Source organism: Vombatus ursinus, unplaced genomic scaffold, assembly GCF_900497805.2.
Source record: "Vombatus ursinus unplaced genomic scaffold, bare-nosed wombat genome assembly UNPS02014773.1, whole genome shotgun sequence".
Classification (NCBI taxonomy): Eukaryota; Metazoa; Chordata; class Mammalia; order Diprotodontia; family Vombatidae; genus Vombatus; species Vombatus ursinus.
Genome location: NW_020954551.1, coordinates 8,117,155 through 8,140,753, shown reverse-complemented (window position 1 = coordinate 8,140,753; position 23,599 = coordinate 8,117,155). Strand labels below are relative to the sequence as shown.

General features: G+C 41.0%; 1 protein-coding gene across 2 annotated transcripts in view; it reads left to right on the top strand.

Moving 5' to 3' along the window:
* The window catches only part of CADPS (calcium dependent secretion activator), a 464,921-nt gene that overhangs the window by 391,522 nt on the left and 49,800 nt on the right, over nucleotides 1–23,599 (top strand). For both annotated transcript variants that reach the window (XM_027864021.1, XM_027864023.1), the window contains exon 23: nucleotides 22,497–22,529. In XM_027864021.1, the coding sequence (XP_027719822.1) occupies nucleotides 22,497–22,529 (33 nt within the window). The remainder of the gene's footprint in view (nucleotides 1–22,496; nucleotides 22,530–23,599) is intronic.

The following is a 23,599-nucleotide window of genomic DNA, read 5'->3' as shown; positions in this document are numbered from 1 at the left end:
TGTGTCATCTGCTGCCTTCACATGTCATCTGCAGCTTCCACAAACCTCCCAAAAAATTCCCGTTTAATTGCTTATGCTGACCCACAATATATCAAAACTGCAATAGGAAAAGTCTCGATGTAGAAGGGATGACTACAATGGGCAAGAAGAGGGAGGAGCCACTACCTTCTGAGGCAACCATTCTGCTCTAATACTCATGACTTGTGTCCCTTTAGAGAAGTCTCAACTTCTTGAACCTCAATTTCCCGATCTGTAAAATGTGGTAGTTGGGCTCAATGATCTCTGAGATTCCTTCCTACTCTAAACCTGTTACTCTAGGACAATTCCGACGTCCCTTCAAATGCTGAAATTCTGTGATTCGCCCCCTGCTCATCTGCCCTTCTCTGATGCCCCATAGGCTCAGCCAAAGCCAGGCATTGAGGAGAATACAGGAAGATCTCTGTCCTTCCCTGCCCCATCACCAGGCACCTCTACACTGTACTGGAGGATGGGGTGAGGTGGGGAGATGGGAGTTGTCTATCTGTTGAGCCATGACTAGTGATACCTAGCACTTTAAGCGTCATTTTCTCCAGTGCTGTCAGCAGCCAGAAATTCATATTGTGTTTCTAATTATCTGCCTAGACCCTTCTTTTTTTCCCTTTTTTTTTTTAGACAGTTTCTTTTCCCATTTTTGCCTCATTGATATAGAGCTATAGCTCCATATTTTTCTAATGCTGGCAACAAGGACTAGAGATGTGATAACAGCACAGCCACAGCCAAAGATTGCTTTGCTCTGATGCCTTCTGTGACATTTCATGGGACAAGAGTGCCCCCTTGGTACAAAGCAGGAAATGTCTAAGGGGAGTCACTCGCAGTCACAGAGCTTTCCCATCAAAAAAGGCAGGCGAATGTGAAGGTTGAGCTTATTTTTCTGTGATTTCTTTTTCCCCTGTGATAATCTTTCATTTTTTGCACAGAAGTGCCTAAAGGAGTTGGAAATTGACAACTTTAGTAAATGCCAATTATGGGGAGATCACTTTTACTTAAAATGAAGCAGTGGCTAACAATGAATCCTGCAGAGAAAGCATTCTCCACAGCCAAAAGAAAAGGCCACAGGAGATGGGTCAGGCAGCCTTGACTTAATTCAATCACCAGATTTAGGAACAGAGTTCTCCGGAGCAAGTTACCTCCTGTCAAAGCTATCAATAGAAATTCTGGCACCTGAGAAAAATTCAGTACTACAAAGGGGGCATAAGAGGGATTGAAATAGGCCACGAGTAAGATTTCAGCCTTTTCCTCCAAAGGGCTTGGGGTAGAAAGCCCTGGGCCAAAGTCCAACCATGGGCACAGTTGCCATAAGAGAGGGGAGACCCACCCTCCTCCTCCTTAAATGTCACATTTTGTTGTTGTTACTTTTGTTGTTGTTGTTGTTGAGTCATTTCAGTCACGTCTGACTCTTCATGACCCCATTTGGGGATTTCTTAGTGAAGACACTACAGTAGTTTGCCATTTATTTCTTCATAAATGTCAAATAGAAGAGTTTCTATTTGATCCTAAAATCAATGGGAAGCCCCTAAAGTTTACTGAGTAGAGGAGCGCCATGTTGAGATCTTTAGGAATATCACTTTGGCAGCTCTGCGGACGATAGATTGGAGTAAGGTAAGAGGCAGGCCAATTAGGAGGCTATGACAATAGTTACTAATTTTCCAACCATACTTAAAGACAAAAAGTTATCTGTCTTCAAGAGACTATCCTTCTTGGATGGGTCTGTTGTCACTCACCAGTGATATTTGAAAATATAACTTTCCCATTAGCCAATTGTTGAGGAATTACACCCAGTGGATACCAGTCTCCGAAATTCTACAACTCAGGTCTTTCCCTAAGGATGATGTAATTGGCAGTTTCTTCTGTTAACAATTACCTGTGACAGAGTAATGATATTCTACCACTGCTCTTATAGGGGTGATCATTAGGAGAAAACCAGTGCTCTTGTGTGGTGATCATTAGATGAAAATCATCTTCTATTTCCTCAAGTCCTCCCCCTCTAGTACTCTCTTCCTATGAACCCACCAAGACAACATAGCCCAGACCTTGAGAAACAAGAAATCTTTGATGTGTCATCTCTTCTGCCCACCTCCTTCATCAGCTCTAACCCCATCTTTCAGTACATGACATGTCCTTTGGGAACTTTTGACAGACTATTTTATCACCTAGTAGGACCTCTTCATTTCTGGTCCATGCCTTTAAAATGCAGCTTACAATTAACACACCTGCTGTCCAAAGAAGTCTCTCCCTAGTCACCACATCCTTCAGAAGCTTTTCAGAACACAAACCCACCTCCAAATGGAGCCACTCGCCTTCGTAATGTTTGATTGGAACAGATGAGTGGTTTTCAGAGTGAACATAAGACACAGTTTTTATTCCTTTCAGTCTTGAGGTGCAGAGTGGTTGGGTCAGAGAAATGACAGCTACGGACTGGGCATTTAATCAAAATGTACTCAGGCTTCAAACGGAAAATAATTGTTCTGAAATTAAAAGGTAAAGTTGTGTGTTGTGCTCCAAGCTCCCTGCCACACGCTGTGGAAGGCTCTGTACCCAGAAGTACGGAAAGTTATGGAAAAGCCAGCAGCATTGCAAAGCTTCTATCAAACAGAAAAAGATATTAATGAAGGAGACCAAGATTCCTTTGACTTTTCACTCACCATCTTTCCACCTAGTTGGGTAGTAGAGTGCTGAGACCTGGAGTCAGGAAGACCTGTGTTCAAATCCCACCTCAGACATTTATTGCTTTGTGAGTCTTGGCAAGAGCTTTAACTTCTCTGTGCTTCAGTTTCTTCATTTATAAAATGATAAGGTTAGACCCTTATCTCTAAGGTTCCTGCCTATTCTAAATCTATTATCCTACATAGATGTGGCTGGTGGATTTGGAGTTAGAGGACCTGAGTTCAAATCTTATCTCTGCCACTTGCTACCAGTGTGACCTTGAACAAATCACTTTTCTTGGTCTCTGGGCCTCATCTGAGAAATGGAGATAATAATAGTGCCTATATTATATCACTGAGGGTCAAATGATAATATACATAAAGCATAAATGCCAGGTATTATTACTATAGTAGAAAGCACATAGTGAAGTGAGAGACTCTGGGTTCAAATCCTCTGCCACCTATTATTTATGTGATGTGAACATGTCACCTCACCACTACAGAAGTTAGTCTGCTCATCTTACAGATGAGGGGAGTGCACTAGATGGCCTATATGGTCCCTTCTAGCTTTAAATATATGATCCTCCCTATTAAGCTCTAATGAGATCTGACTCATTGTTCTAGGAAATCTTACATAAAACTGGTAAGGTCATTCTTATCAACAGATTGATCAGAATAATCTGTAGGACAGTGAAGACTGTGATGGTGCCAATGGAAAGACAGTGAGTACAAATTGGCTATAGCATTTCCCCAGCCAGAAATGGGGTTGGTGCTAAAGAAGGTCATTCAGTAAGGAAGACTGGAATGCAAAGCTGATTAACTACAACTAGGCATCTGCTATGGAGCCCCGTGGTGGAAGAGAGATGAGAACACAGACTTCCTGGACCACATCCCCATTCGCAGCACACTGAGCAACAGAAGACATGGACATTTCTCCTCATCCATAAAACTAGGTCTGAGAACAAATTTTTCCAGAGTTTGGGACCCTTTGGTTCAATCAAGATCATTCCCCTGACTTTTCCCCCAGGTTCCCAGATAAACTAGCAGGTCTTTGTGGACCAAAATGGAGGGGCCTAGAACTGGATTATAGGAGGCATTATTTGGATATTATCCTTGCGAATTCAGCAAATGAATTCTTTTGAAGCCAGAGCAGTTTCTTAGACAAAACTGTGGCTTATAAATCACCTAGGCATAATGTTAAAAATTCATGAACAAAGTTTTGTGTTAAATGTCACCATGTTGGGTGCTCATACTCTCCAAACCATGAGGAATGAAATATAAAGATCTAGCCAAAGAAATCCAAACCATGTGGGGCAAGGCTCATCCCAGTTACCCTGCCTATTCTGGAGCTGTCCCCCAAAAATGCAATCAGTGAGGCTACAGAAGATTAGCTGACATTGCAATATTTTTTTCCCTTACAGTCTTTTCTCCACCTGCTCAATCATCCCTAGAATATTAAATATAAAACAATAATAGCAGGATAGCAATTTGTCCTAGGACCATTCCTATCTCAACTACACTGAAAAATATGAGAATGAGATAATAATGTCAATGACAAAAAAGATCTCAATTTTTAACTAAGAATTTTCAAACTGGTTATTTCAACCAACCCTCACAGCACGCCTGGGAAAATCACAGAAGGTTAAAGTCTAGTCCAACTTCTTATTTTATGTAGGAGAAAATTAATAACCAGAGAGGTTATGACTTGCCCACAGTCACATGTAGGGGAAATACAGCAGCTCCTATAATCATTATATTTATATTCAATTCAGTAAGCATTTCTCAAGTGTTTACTATATGCCAGCTACGCTAGAAGTTGGGGACCCAAAGACAAAAATAAAATCACCTCTGCACTTGGGAAACTTAGTCTACTGAGTCTTCCTTCTATGGCACTTAAAGGTTTGCAAAACCATTTCCTCACAACAATTCTTTGAGATAATTATTGTATTATTTCCATTTACAAATGAGGAAACTAAGGCTAAAGGAAGTTAAACTTAACCCCTTTAAGTAGAGAGCAGTGGACAGAGAAAGGAACATTCAATTTACCATCAGAATACCTGACTTTGAATGCCAGCTCAGCAAAATTCCATCGTGACCTTGGGCAAGACATTTCCACTCTGCATCTCATTTTTCTCTTGGACTAGATGCCTACTGTCTTATCTTCCAGTTCAAAATCTGTGACGTTTCCAATTCAGTTGGTCAACATCTATTTATGAGTGCTTACTGTAAGCCATGATGGGTCACAAAGACAATAACGAAACAGTTCGATGCTCTTGAGGAGCATACGTGGCAATGAGAGAAATAGCATGCGCCTATGTGAGTAAGTAGAGATCATACCTAAAGTGTATCTTTGGTAGTCTGAAGGTTATTATAACAGCTGGTGAATGGAGAAGCTAAGATTTGAACACTGGTCACCCCAGAGTTGCTGGCTGCCAGACCCCATCTCATAATCACACTGGCTTCCTATTATACCAAAATGAAACTGAAACACAGAGTGCTTCAATAGCTTGTGTAATATCACCCCCAAATCAGTGATGGAACAAGCATTAGAATCAATATTTCCCAATCCCAAATTCAATGATCTCTATCCCATGGCCCCACTACCACTGGACCTGATTTTTCATCTCATTAATACCTTATAGCCAGTTTAGGGAAACTATTTTTTAAATGCATTTCTGCATTCTATTGTTTCCTTTCCAGTGTTACTTGAAATCAATTTGCAAATATTTATTAAGCACTTACTATATGCCATCCACAGGGGCAGGCACATTGAAAATACAAATGAAAAAGTTAAACACTTCCTGACCCTGAGAAGTTTACATTCTACTGGGAAGGGTCTACTGATGAGTTAATGAAAAGTAATTTGAAGAGGGAGTATTAATAACATGAGCCCTGAAACAAGCTAGTAATTCAAAGGGGGCAGAGGTAAAGAAAAAATGCATTGCAGGCATAGGGGAGAAGATTGGAGAAAGGTATGAAGGCAGGAAATGACTTTCTGAGTTTGTGGAACAGCCAGTAGGTGAATTTGACTGAAACATCAAGAACATGAAGGGAATTAATAGGAATAGTAATCCTATCTGGAAAGGTAGATTGGACCCAGACTGTGGAAGACTTGAAATGCCACGGTAAAACAGGGAACCACTGAAGATTTTTGAGTAGGAGAGTCATGTGGTCAGACTTGTGCTTTAGGGATCTAGAAGACTGATTGATCATCCTAAAAGATCAGTCAGTTTCTGGGTGTCATTGATAGAGACATTAAGATAGAGATTGATGTTGATGGAGAGTTGATGGAACTGGGTTGTTTAGTCTGGAGAAGAGAAGATTTAAGGGGGACAGGAGAGCTGATTTCAAGTAACTAAAGGACTGCCATGTAGAAGAGGGTTAAATTTGATCTACTTGGCCCTAGAGGGGTAGAATTAGGAGCAATGGATGGAATTTGCCTTATGTGAGGAAAATATTCCCATCCATTGGGGCTATAAAAACATGAACTGAGACTCCTCTTTGGTAGTGAGCTTCCCCTCATTGGAGGTATTCAAGCAGAGGCTGGGTGCAGAGGGAATTCGCTTTCAAGTAAGGTTCAGACTATCCTGGTCTCTTATGACTTGTAAAGAACTGTGGTTCTTCAGTTTCTTTTTTTTTTTTTTACTTTTTTTTTTACTTTGCTTTTTGGTGAGGCAATTGGGGTTAAGTGACTTGCCTGGGGTCACACAGCTAGTAAATGTCAAGTGTTTGAGGTCAGATTTGAGCTCAGGTCCTCCTGACTCCAAGGCCAGAGCCCTATCCACTGCGCCACCTAGCTGCCCCTGGTTCTTTAGTTTCCACATCTCTCCCAGGACACCCATGAGGGCTTTGGAATTTGGAGGCTGCTCTTGAGATCCTAGTACCCCACATGTAAAATATGCATCTACCCTTCATCACACCCACAAGAAAGAAGGGAGGCCAGCAGGAGTCACATCCTTGTGGATATCTCAGCTTTGGGGTACTTCAAGAATCCCAATAGTGTCTGGGGCTTGCTGCTTTCAACACTGTGTTTTTCTCCATCCCTTCAAAAAGGGTTGGGAAGGGATAGCGCTGTAATTGTCACTTGAACCCAAGCCGTTGCCACTGGGTTTGCTCAACTGCTCAACCGCACACACAGTCCCAGTACATCCTCCCACACACACATTCTGTCTCACCCAAGCATTCAGTCCCTCACTTGGCACTGGGAATGTATTCATCTTCCCAAGATGCACTTGAGTATCCCTGATTATATATCTGGGGCTGTGGGTTGGGATTTTTTTTAAATCCAAAGTAAAAGAAATATTTCAGAATGGGAATGTGAGTCCCAAAGGATTCTGAGAAGGTCTCCTTGGGATGTGAATTACTACCTCTTCTACATGGGGGAGGGGGGGAGAGAATCTCCTTCATCTAGATGGGGTCCCAGTATGAAAATGATCTCTCTTCATTTTATATTTTGATCAAGGAAATGATTGCTATACCTGCTCAGCCTCATAAAAGGCACTACTTGTGGGGGTACCAAAGAACTTAGGAGTTGAGTCTACTACCATTTAGCATAGTGAAATATAAGGGCAAAGGAACAAATCTGGATTCAAATCCCAACTATGACAGCTGTTAACAAATCACTCAACTATATAAGCCTCGGTTACCTCATCTATAAAATGGGGAGGGGGTAGGGGAGGAGGAATTAATGCCTGGAATACCTATCTCCCAGGGTTGTGAGAAGATAGTGAGAGGTAGAAGAGAGAGAAAATAAATGCTTAATTGAAAAAAATCAAAGTTAAAAAATATTTAGGGAGTCTTATCTTCTATTACATATGTATATATTATATATAGGGAGTCCTTAGGAAATCCTATCTTCCATTCCATTATATGCATAATGGAAGATATGATAAATACATATATATAATATATATGTGGTAGATAGATATAGATAATATAATGGAAGATAAGACCAAATCAGATAGGACTGAGGTATGAATTGCTTTTCTGAGTTTGCATCCTCTCTCTCTCATGGTCACTTAATTCCTCGGAACCTGTTTTATCATCTATAAAATGAGGATAACACATGTATCTGTAAAGCACTTTATAAACTTCTTGTCACTTTGTAAACATAAATGTTTGCTTTTCTTCTCATTGGAAAAACCTCCTGAGGCTAAAGCACAAAATCCTCAAGGCTTAGAACCATAGGCTGAGAGTTGGTGGAGACCTTAGAGGACATTGAGTACAACCCCCTCATTTTCTAGATCAGGATACAGAGGCACAGTGAGTGGACCACAGTCACACAAGGAGTACCTAACAGAGCAGGTGTTGAACCCAGATCTTCCAAACCCAACCCTTTTTTTGCCCCTAAATCCTCATCAAATGCTTCTGTTCTCTCATCAAGCAGGCAGCCATTGCAGCTACATCATCCACGTGAAATGCCCGTTCACCATGAGTCCATGCATGCATGTCAAAGATCAAGGAGCCATTCACAGTTAAGTTTAGTGAGTGCAGTTCCTGCCTGGTCTCTTGCTTCTCACTTGAATTCCACAAAGATTGTACGAGGCACTGATCTAGGCTTATGGATTCATGGAGAAAGAGCTGAAAGGAACCTCAGAGGGTATACAATGTAACACTTTCATTTGACAGATGGGGAAACTGAGGGGAAGTAACTTGCCCATGGTCACACAGGTAGTGTCAAGGCAGGACTTCAACCCACACCTTCCATACATTTTTAGACATGAACAATATGGGAATTTATTTTGTTGGAATCTACATATCTGTTGTAAGCATTTGTTTTTCCTTTCTTCTTTTAAATGGGCTGAGGAAAGAAAATAAATGCTTGTTCATTGACATATAAAATAAGACTTTAAAAACTTCTACCAAAGGACCCAGGTCCTTTAATTCTCCATAAAGCTGGGGCTTATCTCCCTGAACCACACCGCCTCTGTCGCAATTTTAGAGCTGAAAGGGACCTTAGAAGTCATCTGGTCAAACCCCTCATTTGAACAGATAAAGAAACTAAGTCTCTTGAAAGTTAAGGGACTTGTCCAAGGTCACAAAGATAGGCTGCATCAGCAGCAGGACCTTGTTCTTCTTACTACAAATCCAGCACTTTTCCCACTGTAACATATCTCAGGACTCCTTTTCTCCATAGGAAATAGACCAATAGGAGAAAGGTCTCAAACCTCCCACTGTATATCTGTAACTAGACCAGTGGGAATGGGGCTTTGAGGTAGGGTACTCACCTCCTAGAGGGCATGCTCCTTTCCCACAGTGTCCATGATCCCTTAACCTTGTCCTCTAGCCCTTAGACCACCAACCCAGGGAACCCATTCCCAGGGCCCCAACTCCAGGCTAGACTCTCCCTCTCTCTCCTGGCACATCTGCCATCAGACTGTTTCCTATACAGCTGTCCACCAGCCTCCTCAACTTGGCACTGTCTTCTGACCTCCATGTCCTTCTCCCCAGTGCATTGAACCCGTATAGTTTCAACTCTGGCCTTTTTAATGTCACCAGGCCCTCACCTGTAGTCAATCAGTCAGTGAATAAACATTTATTAAGCACCTATCACATGTCCAGCACTATGCTAAGCCTTGAGGATACAAAAAGAGACAAAAGATAGTCCCTGCCCTCAAGGAGCTTGCCATCCAACAGGGACAAATATCTACCCTTTCCATTCACCTGGCACCAGCAGTGGGTTTGTCTCAATCCAATATATCTGTGCCTTTATGTCCAATACTATAATCTCTCTCCCTTCATGTCTTCTCCTCTTTCCATCCTCCCTGACTCTCTATGTGCCCCATGTACTACACCAGGTGCCCTCAGACTGTAGGCTGGTAGTTTGTATCTGTCTCATTGACAGTCCCATTTATTTCTGTATCCACATGGTTTTACCTTCCACCTTGTCATACTCATGTGGGTGATCCTTGTTTAACCTTTTTTCTTATTTTGTTTTTCATTCTTCCAAGGTATCTGTTGTTCTTCCTCGGATCTCATATTAAGAATTCAGATTCACAGGCTTACCTAACATTGTCCAGCTTTTGTCATCATAAAAAAAAAAAAACCATTCATTACTTCACTCCTAAAGTTGTCGGTGGCCTGTGGAGATTCTCTCTTCTCTCCTATTTCACATAAAAGCTACAAGCTCTAGAGAAGTTTAGCCTGAGAAGGGACCTTTGTGTGGGATGGTGGGAAAAGAGGGTACTTCATCTGTAAAAGGAGGGTATGGATAATCTGTGAAGTACCTTCTGGTTCTAAAACTATAATCCTATGATCCTGATTACTTTTATGCAGGTTGGTATTTGTTTATTAACTTCCTCTAACACTGCGATTCCCTGAGAATTGGGAGATGTCTACGAGATAATATTTAAAAAACACTTAGCACAGTACCTAGCACATAGTAAGCACTATATATGTCATTTATTATTATCATCATCATCATCATCATCATCATTACTATGTCTGTGAAATCATATTTGTAAGGCTTTTAGTACAGTACCGGGCGCATAGTAGGCACTTAATACTTGTTCCCTTCCCCCCAACCATATGAAGTTGTTACCCAAAGAAATAATCAGAGAAGGCTGAAAAAGAATTCAATATGTGAAGAGGAGGAAGGAGAACAGTATAGACAAAAGGAATGGTCTGAACAAAATCATGGAAAAGACACACACAGGGCATAAGACATCAGTGTGACATAATCGACATAGAACTGACTCTTGAGTCAGAAGATCTGGGTTCAAATCCAGTCTTCAATGTTTACTACCTGTGTGATCACAAATAAGTCATATAATCTCTTTGGGCCTCATCCGTAAAAACGAAGGTGCTAGAGTAGGTGATCTCCAGGGTCCTTTTCTGCTATAATAGTCTATGTCTTGTTTTTGACATTCCACATTCTAAGGTCCCCTCTCGCTATGATATTCTATGACTCTAAGTCACATTTTCCAAGCTGCAAAGTGATTATCACCCAATCATAGTATCCCCAAAGTTGACTAAATAATTCAATTCAACAACTATTTATTAAGTATCTACTTTGTGCAAGGAACTGGACCGGGGCTGGAGATTCAAAGACAAAGACAAAAACATTCTCAACCCTCAAAGGAATTTACATTCTGTTGTGAGAGAGTGGAATCAAGAAAAGCATCTTAGTCCTGAGAATAAGAAATAAGGAAGGAAACTAAAGATGTTAAGAGGCAGGGCTGAGCATGGAGTGCATTTCAGGTATAAGACAGCCTGTGCAAAGAAAAGGAGGTAAGAAATACATGGGATGTCAAACCTGGGAAGAGTTAGTAGGCCAGTTTGGGTAGCAAGGAAAGTTTCTGAAGGGAAGTATAAATTATGTATGAAAAGTTAAGATTCTCCTGAACATGGAGGATGTTAACGCCAGGTTAAAGAGCTTGTATTTTATGCTAGAGGCAATAGGGAGCTACAGAAAATTTTTGAGCAGAGGAGTAAGGTCATCAGACATGTTCCTTGGAAAAATTAATGCAGCCTCTGTGTGGAAAATGAATTAGGAAGAAGAGAGACTCGAAGCAGCAGAACCAATAAAGAGGCTGAGAGGCAATGAGGACCTGAACTAGGGGTGGCCATATAAATAAGTCAAGGAATGAGAGATATTGTGAAGGTAGAATTGACAAGACTTGGCAAATGATTGGATGAGGAAAGTGAGAGCAAGCAAAGAATTGAGGATGACTCAGGAGTTCTGAACCTGGTACCCTCAACAGAAATAAGGTGTTTGCAGGAGGGGTGAGTTTAGAGAGGAAGATAAGTTCTGTTCTGGACACGTTAAGTTTGAGATGCATACGAAACATCCAGGTAGAGATGTCTGAGAGGCAGTTGATGACGTAGGACTGAAGCTCAGAAGAGAGATGAAGACTGGATATATCAATCTGGGAGTCAGTTGCATAGGAATGATAATTGAGCCTATGGGAGCTAATAAAATCATGAAAGGAGAGAAGATTGGAGGGTGTGGGTTAAAGCCTTTGGGTGAGAGGTGGGACACCTATGCTTAGCAGATGGGAAATGGATGAGATCCAGCAAAGAGGACTGAGAAAAGCCAGAAAAGTAAGAGGAGACTAGCTAAGGAAAGAGAGAGTATCTTAGGGAAGGGGGTGGCTGACAGTGTTGAAAGCTACCTCGAGTTCCAATAGGATGAGGGCTGAGAAAAGGCCACTGGGTTTAGCAGTTAAGAGATCCTTCATAACCTCGGAGAGAGCAATTCCAGTTGAGTTGTGGGAGTGGAAGCCAGATTGGCCTTCTCTATCCAGTCAGATCCCAGTCTGCCAGCAGGGGGAAAGAGCTGAAAACCAGCCCAGAGAAGGTGAGCGTTTGGAAGCCTTCCTCTGATTTCATTCCAAAACCAAACATAGATGGCTTTGAGTTATAACCATGGTTTTCTGATACCTAAGGGACTTCTGTTCTCTTCTAACAAACAGAGTCAAAAGTTAACTCTCTTGTCCTGTACCATGCCATCAGCTTTGCAGATGTTATTTTTTAAACCACCTATCTTCACAAAAATATTTATAGCAGCTCTTTTTGTAGTGACTAAGAATTGGAAATCAAAGGGATGCCCATCAATTGGGAAAAGGCTAAACAAGTTGTGGAATGTGATTGTGTTGGAATATTATTGTGCTTTAAGAAATGACAAGCGGGGGCAGCTAGTGTACTGGTCCTGGAGTCAGGAGGACCTAAATTCAAATCCGGCCTCAGACCAAACACTTGACACTCACTAGCTGTGTGACCCTGGGCAAGTCACTTAAACCCAACTGCCTAAAATTAAAAAAAAAAAAAGAAATGACAAGCAGGATGATTTCAGAAAAACCTGGAAAGGTTTACATAAACTGATGCATACTGAAGTAAACAGAACCAGGAGAACATTGTACACAATAACAGCAATATTGTTCAGTGAAGAACTGTGAATAACTTAGCTATTCTCAGCAGTACAATAATCCAAGATAGTCCTAAAGGACAGATGAAGCATACTTTCCACCTCCAGAGAAAGAACTGATATTGATTGAATACAGACTGAAGCATGCTATTTTTCACTTTCTTTCTGTTTTTCAATTTATTCAAGTCTTCTCGAACAAAATGACTAATATGGAAATGTTTTACATAATTGCATGTGTATAGACTACATCTGATTGCTTACCATCTCAAGGAAGGGGGTGGGGAAGAAGGGATAGAATTTGGAGCTCAAAACTTTAAATAAAAATGTTTAAAAAAAAGATTTTAAAAACCCTCATACCAGCCTCTAGTATTCCAGGATTTCCATAAATCTTGATTTCATCAATGCGAGTACTCCTGAATCAATGATCTGGATTTCAATCCATCAGTGCATGGTCATTCTGTGTGACTGTTGTCATTGTCCTGGATTCAGAGCCTGCCTCTGATAACATACTGGCTGTATGACCTAAGGAAGAGCAATTTGAACTTTTCCAGACTAACTTTCTAATCTTGTAAATTGCCAATCAGATACTGATCTGCTCTGGCAGTGGGGACTTGCAACACTCGTGAAATAAAAGATGGGTGGATGTGGTTCTGTGTGTGTGTGTGTGTGTGTGTGTGTATCTGTGTGTCTGTATCTGTGTCTGTGTCTATGTCTGTGTCTGTGTATGACAGGAAGGAGGTTTTATTTAAGGGGCAAAGAAACTCAGCTGCTTAGCTCTGTTCATCATAGAACATTAGAGTTGAAAGAGACTTTGGGGATCAAGTCCAACCCCCCATTTTACAGAGAAGTAAACTGAGGCAGCAACAACAAAACTGGTGCTTAAAGAGATTAACTGACTCTACCCTCGTTCTATAGGGAAGCTATAGAAAAGTTAGGACCAGAACTCAGATCTTCTAAATGGTCCTAAGCTCTTTCATTCTGAAGATCTCCTTATTCCATAAAGCTACTCCTATACGGTCTTGACTCAATCAGGTAGAGAGGCAGAGGGAAGGGTACAGCAGTAGGCGGCAGGAGCTAGGGAAGAATGTACACTTCCTCTTTCAAGAATACTTTAGAAAAATGGCCCTATGTATTTCAGTCATTTTTCAGTCAGTGTCAGGTATCTGGTTAGTGGCCTAACCCCATTTGGGGCTTTCTTGGTGGATACTAGACCGGTTTGCCATTTCCTTCCACAGCTCATTTTACAGATGAGGAAATTGAGGCAGAGAGGGTGAAGTGACTTACCCAGCTAGTAAGTATCTGAGGCCAGATTTTAACTCAGGAAGATGACTCCAGCATTCTATCTGTGCCACATAGCTGATACCTCCCACCAGCACATACTGTATGTGTGACCTCGGGCATGTCACAACATCCCTGGTCCTTGGCTTCCTCATCTGTAAAAATGATGGGGTTGGAGCAGATGGCCTCTGTGACCACCTCCAATACTGTGGTAGACAGGGAATTGGACTAGGAGCCAGGAAACCTGGTTCCCGAACCCAGCTCTGCTACTAACCAGATACCTGATGATACTTCCCTCCATTTTTTTCCCTTGTAAGACAAAGGGCTTATCAGAGATGTTGACATGTGTATTGCTATTCAAATGTATGTTAACAATTTAATCATCCCAACTACCCTGAGAAGTAGGTGCCATTAATAGTAATGGCATCCCCATTTTACAGCTAAAGAAAATGAGGCTCAGAAAAGTTCATTGACTCCCCCCTCCCCCGCTCCCGCCACGGCCACATAGCCAGTAAGCTTCGGGGCCAGGATTCAAACCCAGACCCAGAAGCAATGTATGCAGAAAAGCCGGGAAATGAGATAATGTCAGTAAGAGCTTCTCTGTCAGCAAGAAAACTGCGATCAAAACTTCATTAAGATGGCAGGAAGACTGGAGAGCTGAGTCAGTCATTAATGTAGAAATACAGTTGTTTCATGCTTTTTAAAAAAGAAAGAAAGAAAGTCCTGCAGCTCCATTTTCCTGGGTTTTGTTGCAAAAGAGCCTAATCCACTTTTTAAGTGTGCATTGATTTCATAGTATCAAGGCCTGCAGTCGTCCTGGGCTGCACCTGTGCTGCTTTTCCCCCCTAATGAATCAGGAGAAGTGGTTTAAACCCCTGCCGGGCTCCCTATCAAAGCTGCACAATGCTTGGCCTGGTTCCCTTATTAGAACTGGGCAGAAGGAAAGCCTCAATCGCCCACATTGTGCCAAGCCTGGCGCCGCATACATTTGATGAAAAGGTTGCATTAGGCACCTGAAAAATAATTTAATAACTCAATATAAAGGCCATTAAGTGTGTGTCTACACAAGTAAAGTCAGGTGGAGAGCCCAAGTAATGAGCCGGGCCATTCTGCAACTGATTAAATTAGCCAGCAATAGCTCAGCTCTCCCTCAACAGCTTCTGAGCCTGCAGAAGCCACTCTAGGCTGCGGCTCTTGGGACTGGCATGACAGATTTTGAGGCAAGGAAGCAAAGATTAATCCAGTCAATTAATGGATATGACTGGTTGGTCTTTCTACCTGAATGGAATTGTCCTTTGACCAAACTGATCAGTAAATCCATTCAGAGTCATCTAACTGTGATTTAGACACAGGCAAAGAATTCAATTCAATCCAATCCAATAATTAATCAACTGGTATTTATTGATTACATTGTCTCTCCTTGGGAGTGGAGACTGTCTTTTGGCTTTCTCCAATGCTTAGCACAATGCTTGCATATAGTAGGTGCTTAAATGTTTGCTGACATGACATGACTTATTAAGAGCTTATCCTGTGCCAGGCACTTTCCTAACTGCTGAAAATACAAAGAGAAAAATAAAATATTCCTTCCCCTCTAGAAGCTTACATTCTATAGGGAGAGAAGATATGTATGTGTGTATAAATGTATGTATGTGTGTATATGTATATGTATACATGTACATAGATATATGAGTGTATATGGGTATAGGAACTGTAGCCGTGATTTCATTGGTACAAGGAATTGCCATTTGAGGAAACTCCCTTTGCCAAGGAAGTTTAAAATCTTTGCAACCTATAGTCTCAGAGAGTTAACCAGAGCATTGGGGAATTCAAACAGCTGAGTATGTATCAGAGATGGGACTTGAATTCATGTCTTCCTAGTTTTAGAGCCTCTAGCCACTATGCCTTGCTGCACATAAGTATTGGCTTGGGTTCCCTTATCAGACCTTTGAAGAAAACTAGGAGTCTTAAGAGGTACGGAGAAGATGTAATTGCATTTCAGACATGATAAATAGCTAATGAAAAGACTTGGAGACTGGAAATGGAGTGTCCAATGTGAGAAATAGCAAGATAAGTTTGGCTAGACCACAGGATAAATAAAGGGAAGTCATGTATATAATAACGGTATGGCAGTTCCAAGCCAGGATGTGAAGGGTTTTAAATGGAAGGCAGCTAGGAGGGACACGTCTAGCCATTAGAAAGTTTTTCTTGACATCAGGCTGGTGTCAATAAAACTGGCCTCTTTGCAACTTCCCCCAGTGTTCTTGGGTTTACCCTCTGGGGCCAAGTGGAATACTCACCGTCTTTTTTTTTTTCTTTTTTTTTTTGGTGGAAAATGATTATTTATTTATTTAAATTTTATATATTTTATTCTGAATAAGTATAATCTGTCTTCCACATGGCAGCCCAGCAAATACTTGAAGACAGCTACCATTTACTCCCTGAATTTTGTCTTCTCCAGGCTTAACAGGTCCAATTCCTTAGACCAATTCTCATATGGTATGGACTCATGGTCCTTCCCTACCCTGGTTGCCCTCCTCTGAACAACATATTGCTGTCCTTAAATTCTTAAATTATGACACTCAGGCCTAAATACAAGACCCCAGAGGAGGTCTAACCAGAGCAAAGTGCAGCATGACTATAACCTACCATTTCTGAAAGCTGTGCCTCACTTGGGGTAGCCCATCATTAGCTTTTATGGTCATCATATTACTTTGCTGACTTATTGAGTTTGTCACACACTAAAACCCCTTGTCTTTTCAGAACTGCTGTCCAATCATGCCTTGCCCATATTATACTTACAAAATTTATTTTATAAATCTAATAGTATGACTTTACAGGTATCCCTATTGAATTTTCACCTCATTAGATTTAGCATAGTGCTCTAGTCTTGTCAAAAATATTTGGGGATCCTGACTCTGTCACCTTCTAGCTTCATTATGCATTTCCCCCAGCTCTGCATCATCTGCAAATTGGATGAGCATGACATCTTTGCCTATATCTAAAGCATTAATTAAAATGTTAAAACAGCACACAACCAAACACAAATTCCCTAGTGTATTCCAGAGGAGACCTCCTTCCACATTGACATTTAACCTCTCAGAGCCTCAGTTTCCTCATCTATAAAATGGTAATATTTGTTCTAATGGATGTTATGTGAGGAAAGTACATCAAAAACCTCAAAGCATTAAATGACTGTGAGTTATTTTTAGTGCAATTTGCCTGGGGCATAATGTATATGAAGAAAAGTAGTATGGTAAGATTGTTAAAGGAGAGTGGCTTCAGATTGTGAATGGCTTTGAATGCCAAGTAAAAACTTGAACTTTGTTTGTCAGGCAATAGGTTGTTGTTTTTCAGTTGTATCTGACTCTTCATGACCCCATTTGGGATTTTCTGGGTAAAGATGCTGAAGTGGTCTGCCATTTCCTTCTCCAGCTCATTTTACAGATGAGGAAACTGAGGCAAACAGGGTTACGTGACTGGTCAAGCCCAGGGTCCCACAATTAATAAGCGTCTGAGGCAATAGGTAGGCACTGATCATTTTTGAGCAAAGGAATGATATGACTGAATTTAAGCAGATTATTCTGGTGGTATTATATGAAGGGCATGTTAGGGTAAAAATATAGGAGATGACAAGAATGTTGCAGTAATCAAAAAAGAAGCATTTGTTAAGTGCCTACCCCCTTATTTCCACCCTCATCCCTTCTCCAGTCTTAGGCTGTCCCAGGATCCATTGAGGACAGACAGATGATAGAAAGAACTGCTACCATTGGAAGCCATCCTCCCCTCTGGCCTTCCTCCTTCACCCTAGCTACTTCATTAGCTATGGGGCTTGGGTGGTATGGTATAGAAGCAATTCCATTGCTTCCAATGAGAAAGAGACCCACCTGGCCTTTCCATCTGGCCACCTCAGATCCTCTGGGCTTTACCTCCTGTCCTGTCCCTTTGCCCTGCACCACCTCAGCACTATCATCTTAAATCCCTAAGTAAGTAACCCAACAGTCTCTGGGTCTCGCCATCTGCCAGATTACTGCATACCTGGGACTCTTGGGCCTTTCTACCAGCCCTGCAGTTGAACCTTCTTTCCTGAATTGTCTCCCTCAGAGTGTGAAGTCCTTGAAAGCTAGGGCTGTTTGTATCCTCAGCGCAAAGCACGTTCTTTGGCACAACATAGGTATTTAATAAATGCTTTTTAGTTCATTCACTCATCGTTTACTAGGGATACAAAGACAGGAATGAAATCATCCTTCTCCTCATTCTATTGGTAGTCACATATGAGTCTACTGTCTTACTGATTAAACTGATTTCTATCTTGTATACATTTTATATAAATATGTATGTATGCATATGTACATATACATAAACACATACTTGTGTGTATAGATATATACATTGTATACATATATGTGTGTGTATGTATAAAATAAGGACATGGATATCTGATAATATATATAGTGTGGATTATATATAACATGTGTTATATATAATATATATATACAGGCTAGCTAGAGGGGACAACATACATATTTTTATGTAATTTACACATATAATTATACCTACATATAATATGTTGAGAGAGAGTCTTCTCTAGCTAGACTATAAGTTCCTTGAGGGTAGGTACTATTTTCACTTTTATCTTTGTATCCTTATTGCCTCACACAGTGCCCAGTACCTAGTTGGCACTTAGTAAAACCTTGCTAAATTGAATTGAATTGCACTGAATTAAATACTATGTAAATGCCATGATCCCTGGGAGGGAAAGCCAATTGATATATTTACTGAGAGACAAAAATGAAACAGGCCTTACCCTCAAAGAGTTTACAGCTTCCTGAGAGAATGTCAAAAAGTCTTAGAGTTGGATGAGACCTTCGAGGTCATCTAAGTGAAATTCCTACACAGTACATGGATCTTGGCAACAATTTCCTCGACAGATGGACATCCAGGCTCTGGATGAGCATTCCCAGGGTCAGGGAACATGTTACTTTGTGGGGCAGCCCGTTCCCATGTCACACAGGTCCAGTACAAGATTTTTCCTTATCCTAGGCTGAAATCTGTCCCATTGTGACCTCCTCCGGTTGGTCATAATCCTGCCCTCTAGTGCACCACAGAATAAATCAAATCTTTCTGCTCTATGACTGACCACCTCTCGGTCACTTGAATAGAACATCATGTTCCTTTCTTTCCTTTACTCTGTAGCTCCTCCCCCTTTAGCCTTCTCTCTTTTTCTTTATTTTGGTGAGGCCATGGGGTTAAGTGACTTGCCCAGGGTCACACAGTTAGTCTTCTCCTCTTCAAGGTAATCATCCCAGTTCCTTTAACAGTTCCCCAGGTGACATATTCTCTAGACTCCTTAGCATCCTGGTCCTGCTTCCTGGACTCTCTCTAGTTTTTCACTGTTGCTCTTAAAAGGTGGTCTTTGTACAGGACCCAGTACTCTAGGTGTGGTCTAACCTGAGCAGAGAGCTATGGAACTATCCTTTCCCTCCTTCTTGCCTCTGGAGTTCTGACTGATGCAGGAAGAATGAACCAAGCCTGGATCTGAATTCCAACCCGACCTCTTACTATCTGTGTGACCTTAGTCAGTTTCCCCATCCATAAAATGAGGAAGTTGGAATAGAAAACCTCTAAAGTTTCTTCTAGAACTAAATCCTTGATCCAGTGATGTGGAGGTTGTACTGGTATCTTCCAAGATAGCTTTCACCACTAAAAGTATGATCCTATTGAAGAAGGACTGAAAAATAGAAATCCATTTATCTTCTTGATGTAAAGAAGATGAGTAATCACACCATTAGGTTGGGAATCGAAACATGAATGTGATTGTTGGTAGATAATAGTAGGGGCTGGACCTTAGCCATGAGGTCCATCAGGCTGTCCCAGCTGCCAAGAGAGGGTTAAGAATTTGGCTCCTCTCTTGAGTGGAACGAAATGTGAGCTGGGAAGGAAGGGTAGGCGTGTTTAAAGGTTGATCATTTCAATAGCCGTAAAACTACCAACTGCTATAAATCAGCATCTCCAGAGCAAAGGAGACATCTAGCTACGGAAGAAAAAAGACTGCCAATATCTCTTCCCTAGTCACTGGTGCTTCTTTCCTTCAACTTGGCATTTGAGGCCCTCCATAATCCAGACCCTTTCTAGTCTAATCTCGCTACTTCTTTCCACCTGTGTTCCTCCCAAACTGAACCACTTTCTGTCCCTTAAAGGAGCACCTTTGTAACCTACCCCTTCACTTTTATGCATGTTGTTTCCTGTAGCTGGAATCTCCTCCCCTCTCTGATCTTCCCCAACCCACCCTCCATCCCACCCCAGTGCCACCAATATCCCAACCTGCTGAAATCCTATTCCAGTCTCTAATACTCAATTCAAGTCCAGTCTTTTTTTCAGGGAGCCTTCCCTGATGCCCCTAATCAGGAACAATCCTTCTCCATTCAGACTTCATGTAACACTTGGTGTGCACTCTCTTGTGCTCCAATCTTGTCTTATTTTGTCATCTGCATGCAGGAATAGTTTATTTATTTCATGTCATTATCAGTACCCCGTGACACTGTGAATGTCATTAGGGAAGAGATTGTGTTTTATGTGGCTCTCAGAATCCCTAGTTTCCTTCCAGACTCAACTCAAGCATCAGAGGCGGCATGAAGCCTTTCCTGATTCCCTGCTGCCCCCCTCCCCCAGTTGCTACTGACTTCCCCCTCCTTATTACATAACTTTTTATATGCCCATATATTTACATGCTATCACATCTGACTAGATAATAAATTCCCCAAAGGCAAAGACTAATTTCACTTTTGTCTTTGAATCACCAATGCCTGGCACATAGTAGGTGCTTAATAGATGCTTATTGACTGATTTACATATTATTTGTGTCTACTGGAGAAGCTAACACAGTGTGCTGACCTTTTTTTGTATAATAGAAAGGAGGGTGGGAATGGACCTGTGATTCCATCAATATAGGGAACATATACATAGATATGCAAATATATGTACACACACATATACATATGTTATATATGTATATATGTGCATGCACACACGTATATAAAATTAGAGAGAAAGAGAGAGAAAAAATGTTATGGAAATTTCTTTCAGCAATTCAGTTCTGGCAATATAGCAGCAATATGCAGTCATAGAAATTGCTACGGGCACTGAGAGATAAGACAACCTGACCTGCTCATACAGATAATATATGTCGGATGTACCAGATCCTAAAGGGGTTTGGTTAGGTGGTGCAGTCAATGGAGTGCTGAACTTGGAGTCAAATGTGTGACCCTAGACAAGTCACTTAACTTCTGTCTACCTCCATTTCCTCATCTGTAAAATGGGGATAATAGCATCACCCTCCCAGAGTTGTTGTGAGGATGAAATGAGATAATATTGGTAAGACGCTTTGCAAATCTTAGGGTGCTATATCAAATGGTAGCTATTGTTACTGTTGATGCTTCTCATTCCCATATCCATGTGCCATCTAACTGTACATGCCATTCAAAGGTTAGACTGCTCATTCCTATTTGACCCTCATTTTAGAAGTGAACTGCTCTATGCGTTATCAGGTTTTTTTAATTCACCCTAGATCCTTTTTTTGTTTTATTTTTAATTTATGGAATAAAATAAGCATCTCCAAAACAGAGTATAATAAAAAAAAGATGATTGCACATGAAACTGACCAATTCAGAACTTATTAGCAGACACTTGTTGTAAATGCTTGGCGGCTGATTGACTGCTTAGACCTAGGATTTGCCTCCTAGTGTTTTTGTTTTATTTTTAAATGAAACAAATGACCACTTTCTGGTCCACACCACCTCCATCTCCTCTTCAGTGTAATTTCACTGAACATTTACACATCTGAAAACATAATCCATGTAAGAGTCAAGGACAGCCTTGGTCAGACTGGAATGTCTTTGTCAGGTGGGATCTCTCTAGAGAGGGAGAGAGGGAAAGACCGACAGAAGCAAATGAGCAAATGGCCTCAGTCATATGTATCCCTGTGCCCTCTGAAAAATCCATTTCTGCTTCGCCACAATTCCTTCTCCTGCTTTCACAAGGAGGAAAAAATTCAGGACTCCTACAGTAGCATCTGCTGTTATTAAAGGCTGGGAGTCAATAGAACTGATTTTGTTCTCACTTATCTTCTCTCTCTTTCTCTCCCTTTTTTCTGTCTCTGTTTCTATTTTTCTGTCCCTCTGTCTATCCCTCTGTCTCTCTCTGTCTGTCTGTTTCTCTCTATCTCTCTCCTTCTCTATCTGTCTCTCTCTGTCTCTGTGTCTTTCTCTGTCTCTATCTCTGTGTCTCTCTGTGTGTCTCTGTCTCTCTCTCTCTACCTTGTCTCTCTCTGTCTCTCTCTCTACCTTGTCTCTCTCCGTCTCTCTCTCTCTCCCTTCTCTCTCTCTTTCTTCTCTCTCTCTCTCTCTCTCTCTCTCTCTCTCTCTCTCTCTCTCTCTCTCCCTCCCTCCCTCCCTCCTTCTCCCTCCCTCCTTCTCCTTCTCCCCATATCAACAGAGTTAAAAGCTCTGGCTCCAAATAGCAAACAGATTATTTTTAGTGCCTTTTTTTTGTTGCTTGTTTTCCTGGTCAGCATTGTGGTACAGCATATTGTTTTAACTCTCATTGTGTTACTGCACTGAGCTGTGAATGGTTCAATATAAAAACATGTCTCACGCCCCATCTCTTCTTTCCTTAAGGTGAAGGCAGCTTCCAAGTATGTGGACGTCCCTGTGAGTATCACTCAAAATGTTTGTTGCTTTCTTCACAATCGGGATGGTACTGTTTTTAATGATTTGGTACTGAATTTTTAGTCATTAGAAATTGGGAAGACCAGAATATTTCTGAGTAATTTTTTCCCCACATGGGAAATCGATGATGATAATTTCTTTCAGCTAGAAGAGCTTGAGGCAGAAACAAAAACAGCTTCACAGTACAAGGCTAAAGAACAATTTACTTTCATTTCATTTATATTTGGTTTTTCTAGTAAATTTCATTCTAATATCATCTTACTCAGCACCTCTTGCTTATGTCCCTTGGGGATTCTACTGTGAGCTAGAAATTTGTATAAGGGAGACAATATATTTTGATGAAAACAAATAGAGTCTGAATTTGTTCATTTTTTGGTGTGTTCTGCAATTGTTTTAAGACAATCTTGCAAAACCCCTTATAATTAGAGGAGGCCTCGTTAATGAAGAGAGCCCTTAAAGCTCCTAGATAAGGCACTTAAAGTTGCCCAAAATTTCCATTTAAATTGAGGTTAAGTACAACATATGAATGCTGAAGTGTGGGATTACCTGTGATAAACCAGGATACATTCACTGATAAACCTTGCCTGCAGATTAGCAAACTAAAAGTGAAGTGATTTAAATATATTGTATGAGAGGAGATAAGAAAATGATTGTGCTTCCATTTAGAATAAAAGAGATGTAGGTCTGTTGCAAAATATTAAATTTGGAGAGCTTATCTCAACAGCTACCAAGGGTCTTGTACTGAATGTTTCTGGCCCTGAACGTGGTTAAGTGTCTTCATTGTTCAAATACTTATTAGTTAAGATATGTCAGTTTCCAAGGGGATTTATATTAACATTTAAATTCATTTCCCCTGGAAGCGTGTTACACTTTATTGGCTTACTTCTAAAAGGACAATAAATTACCAGAAATTGGACTGAAATTAGCATTAGCATACATTTTGTTTGTTTAATGAAAGAATGTGGAGTCTATAATTATACCTTGAATTTATATAATGCTTTTCACCTAGGGAGCTCAAACTCCTTCACCTTGATCAGCCTTGTAACATCTCT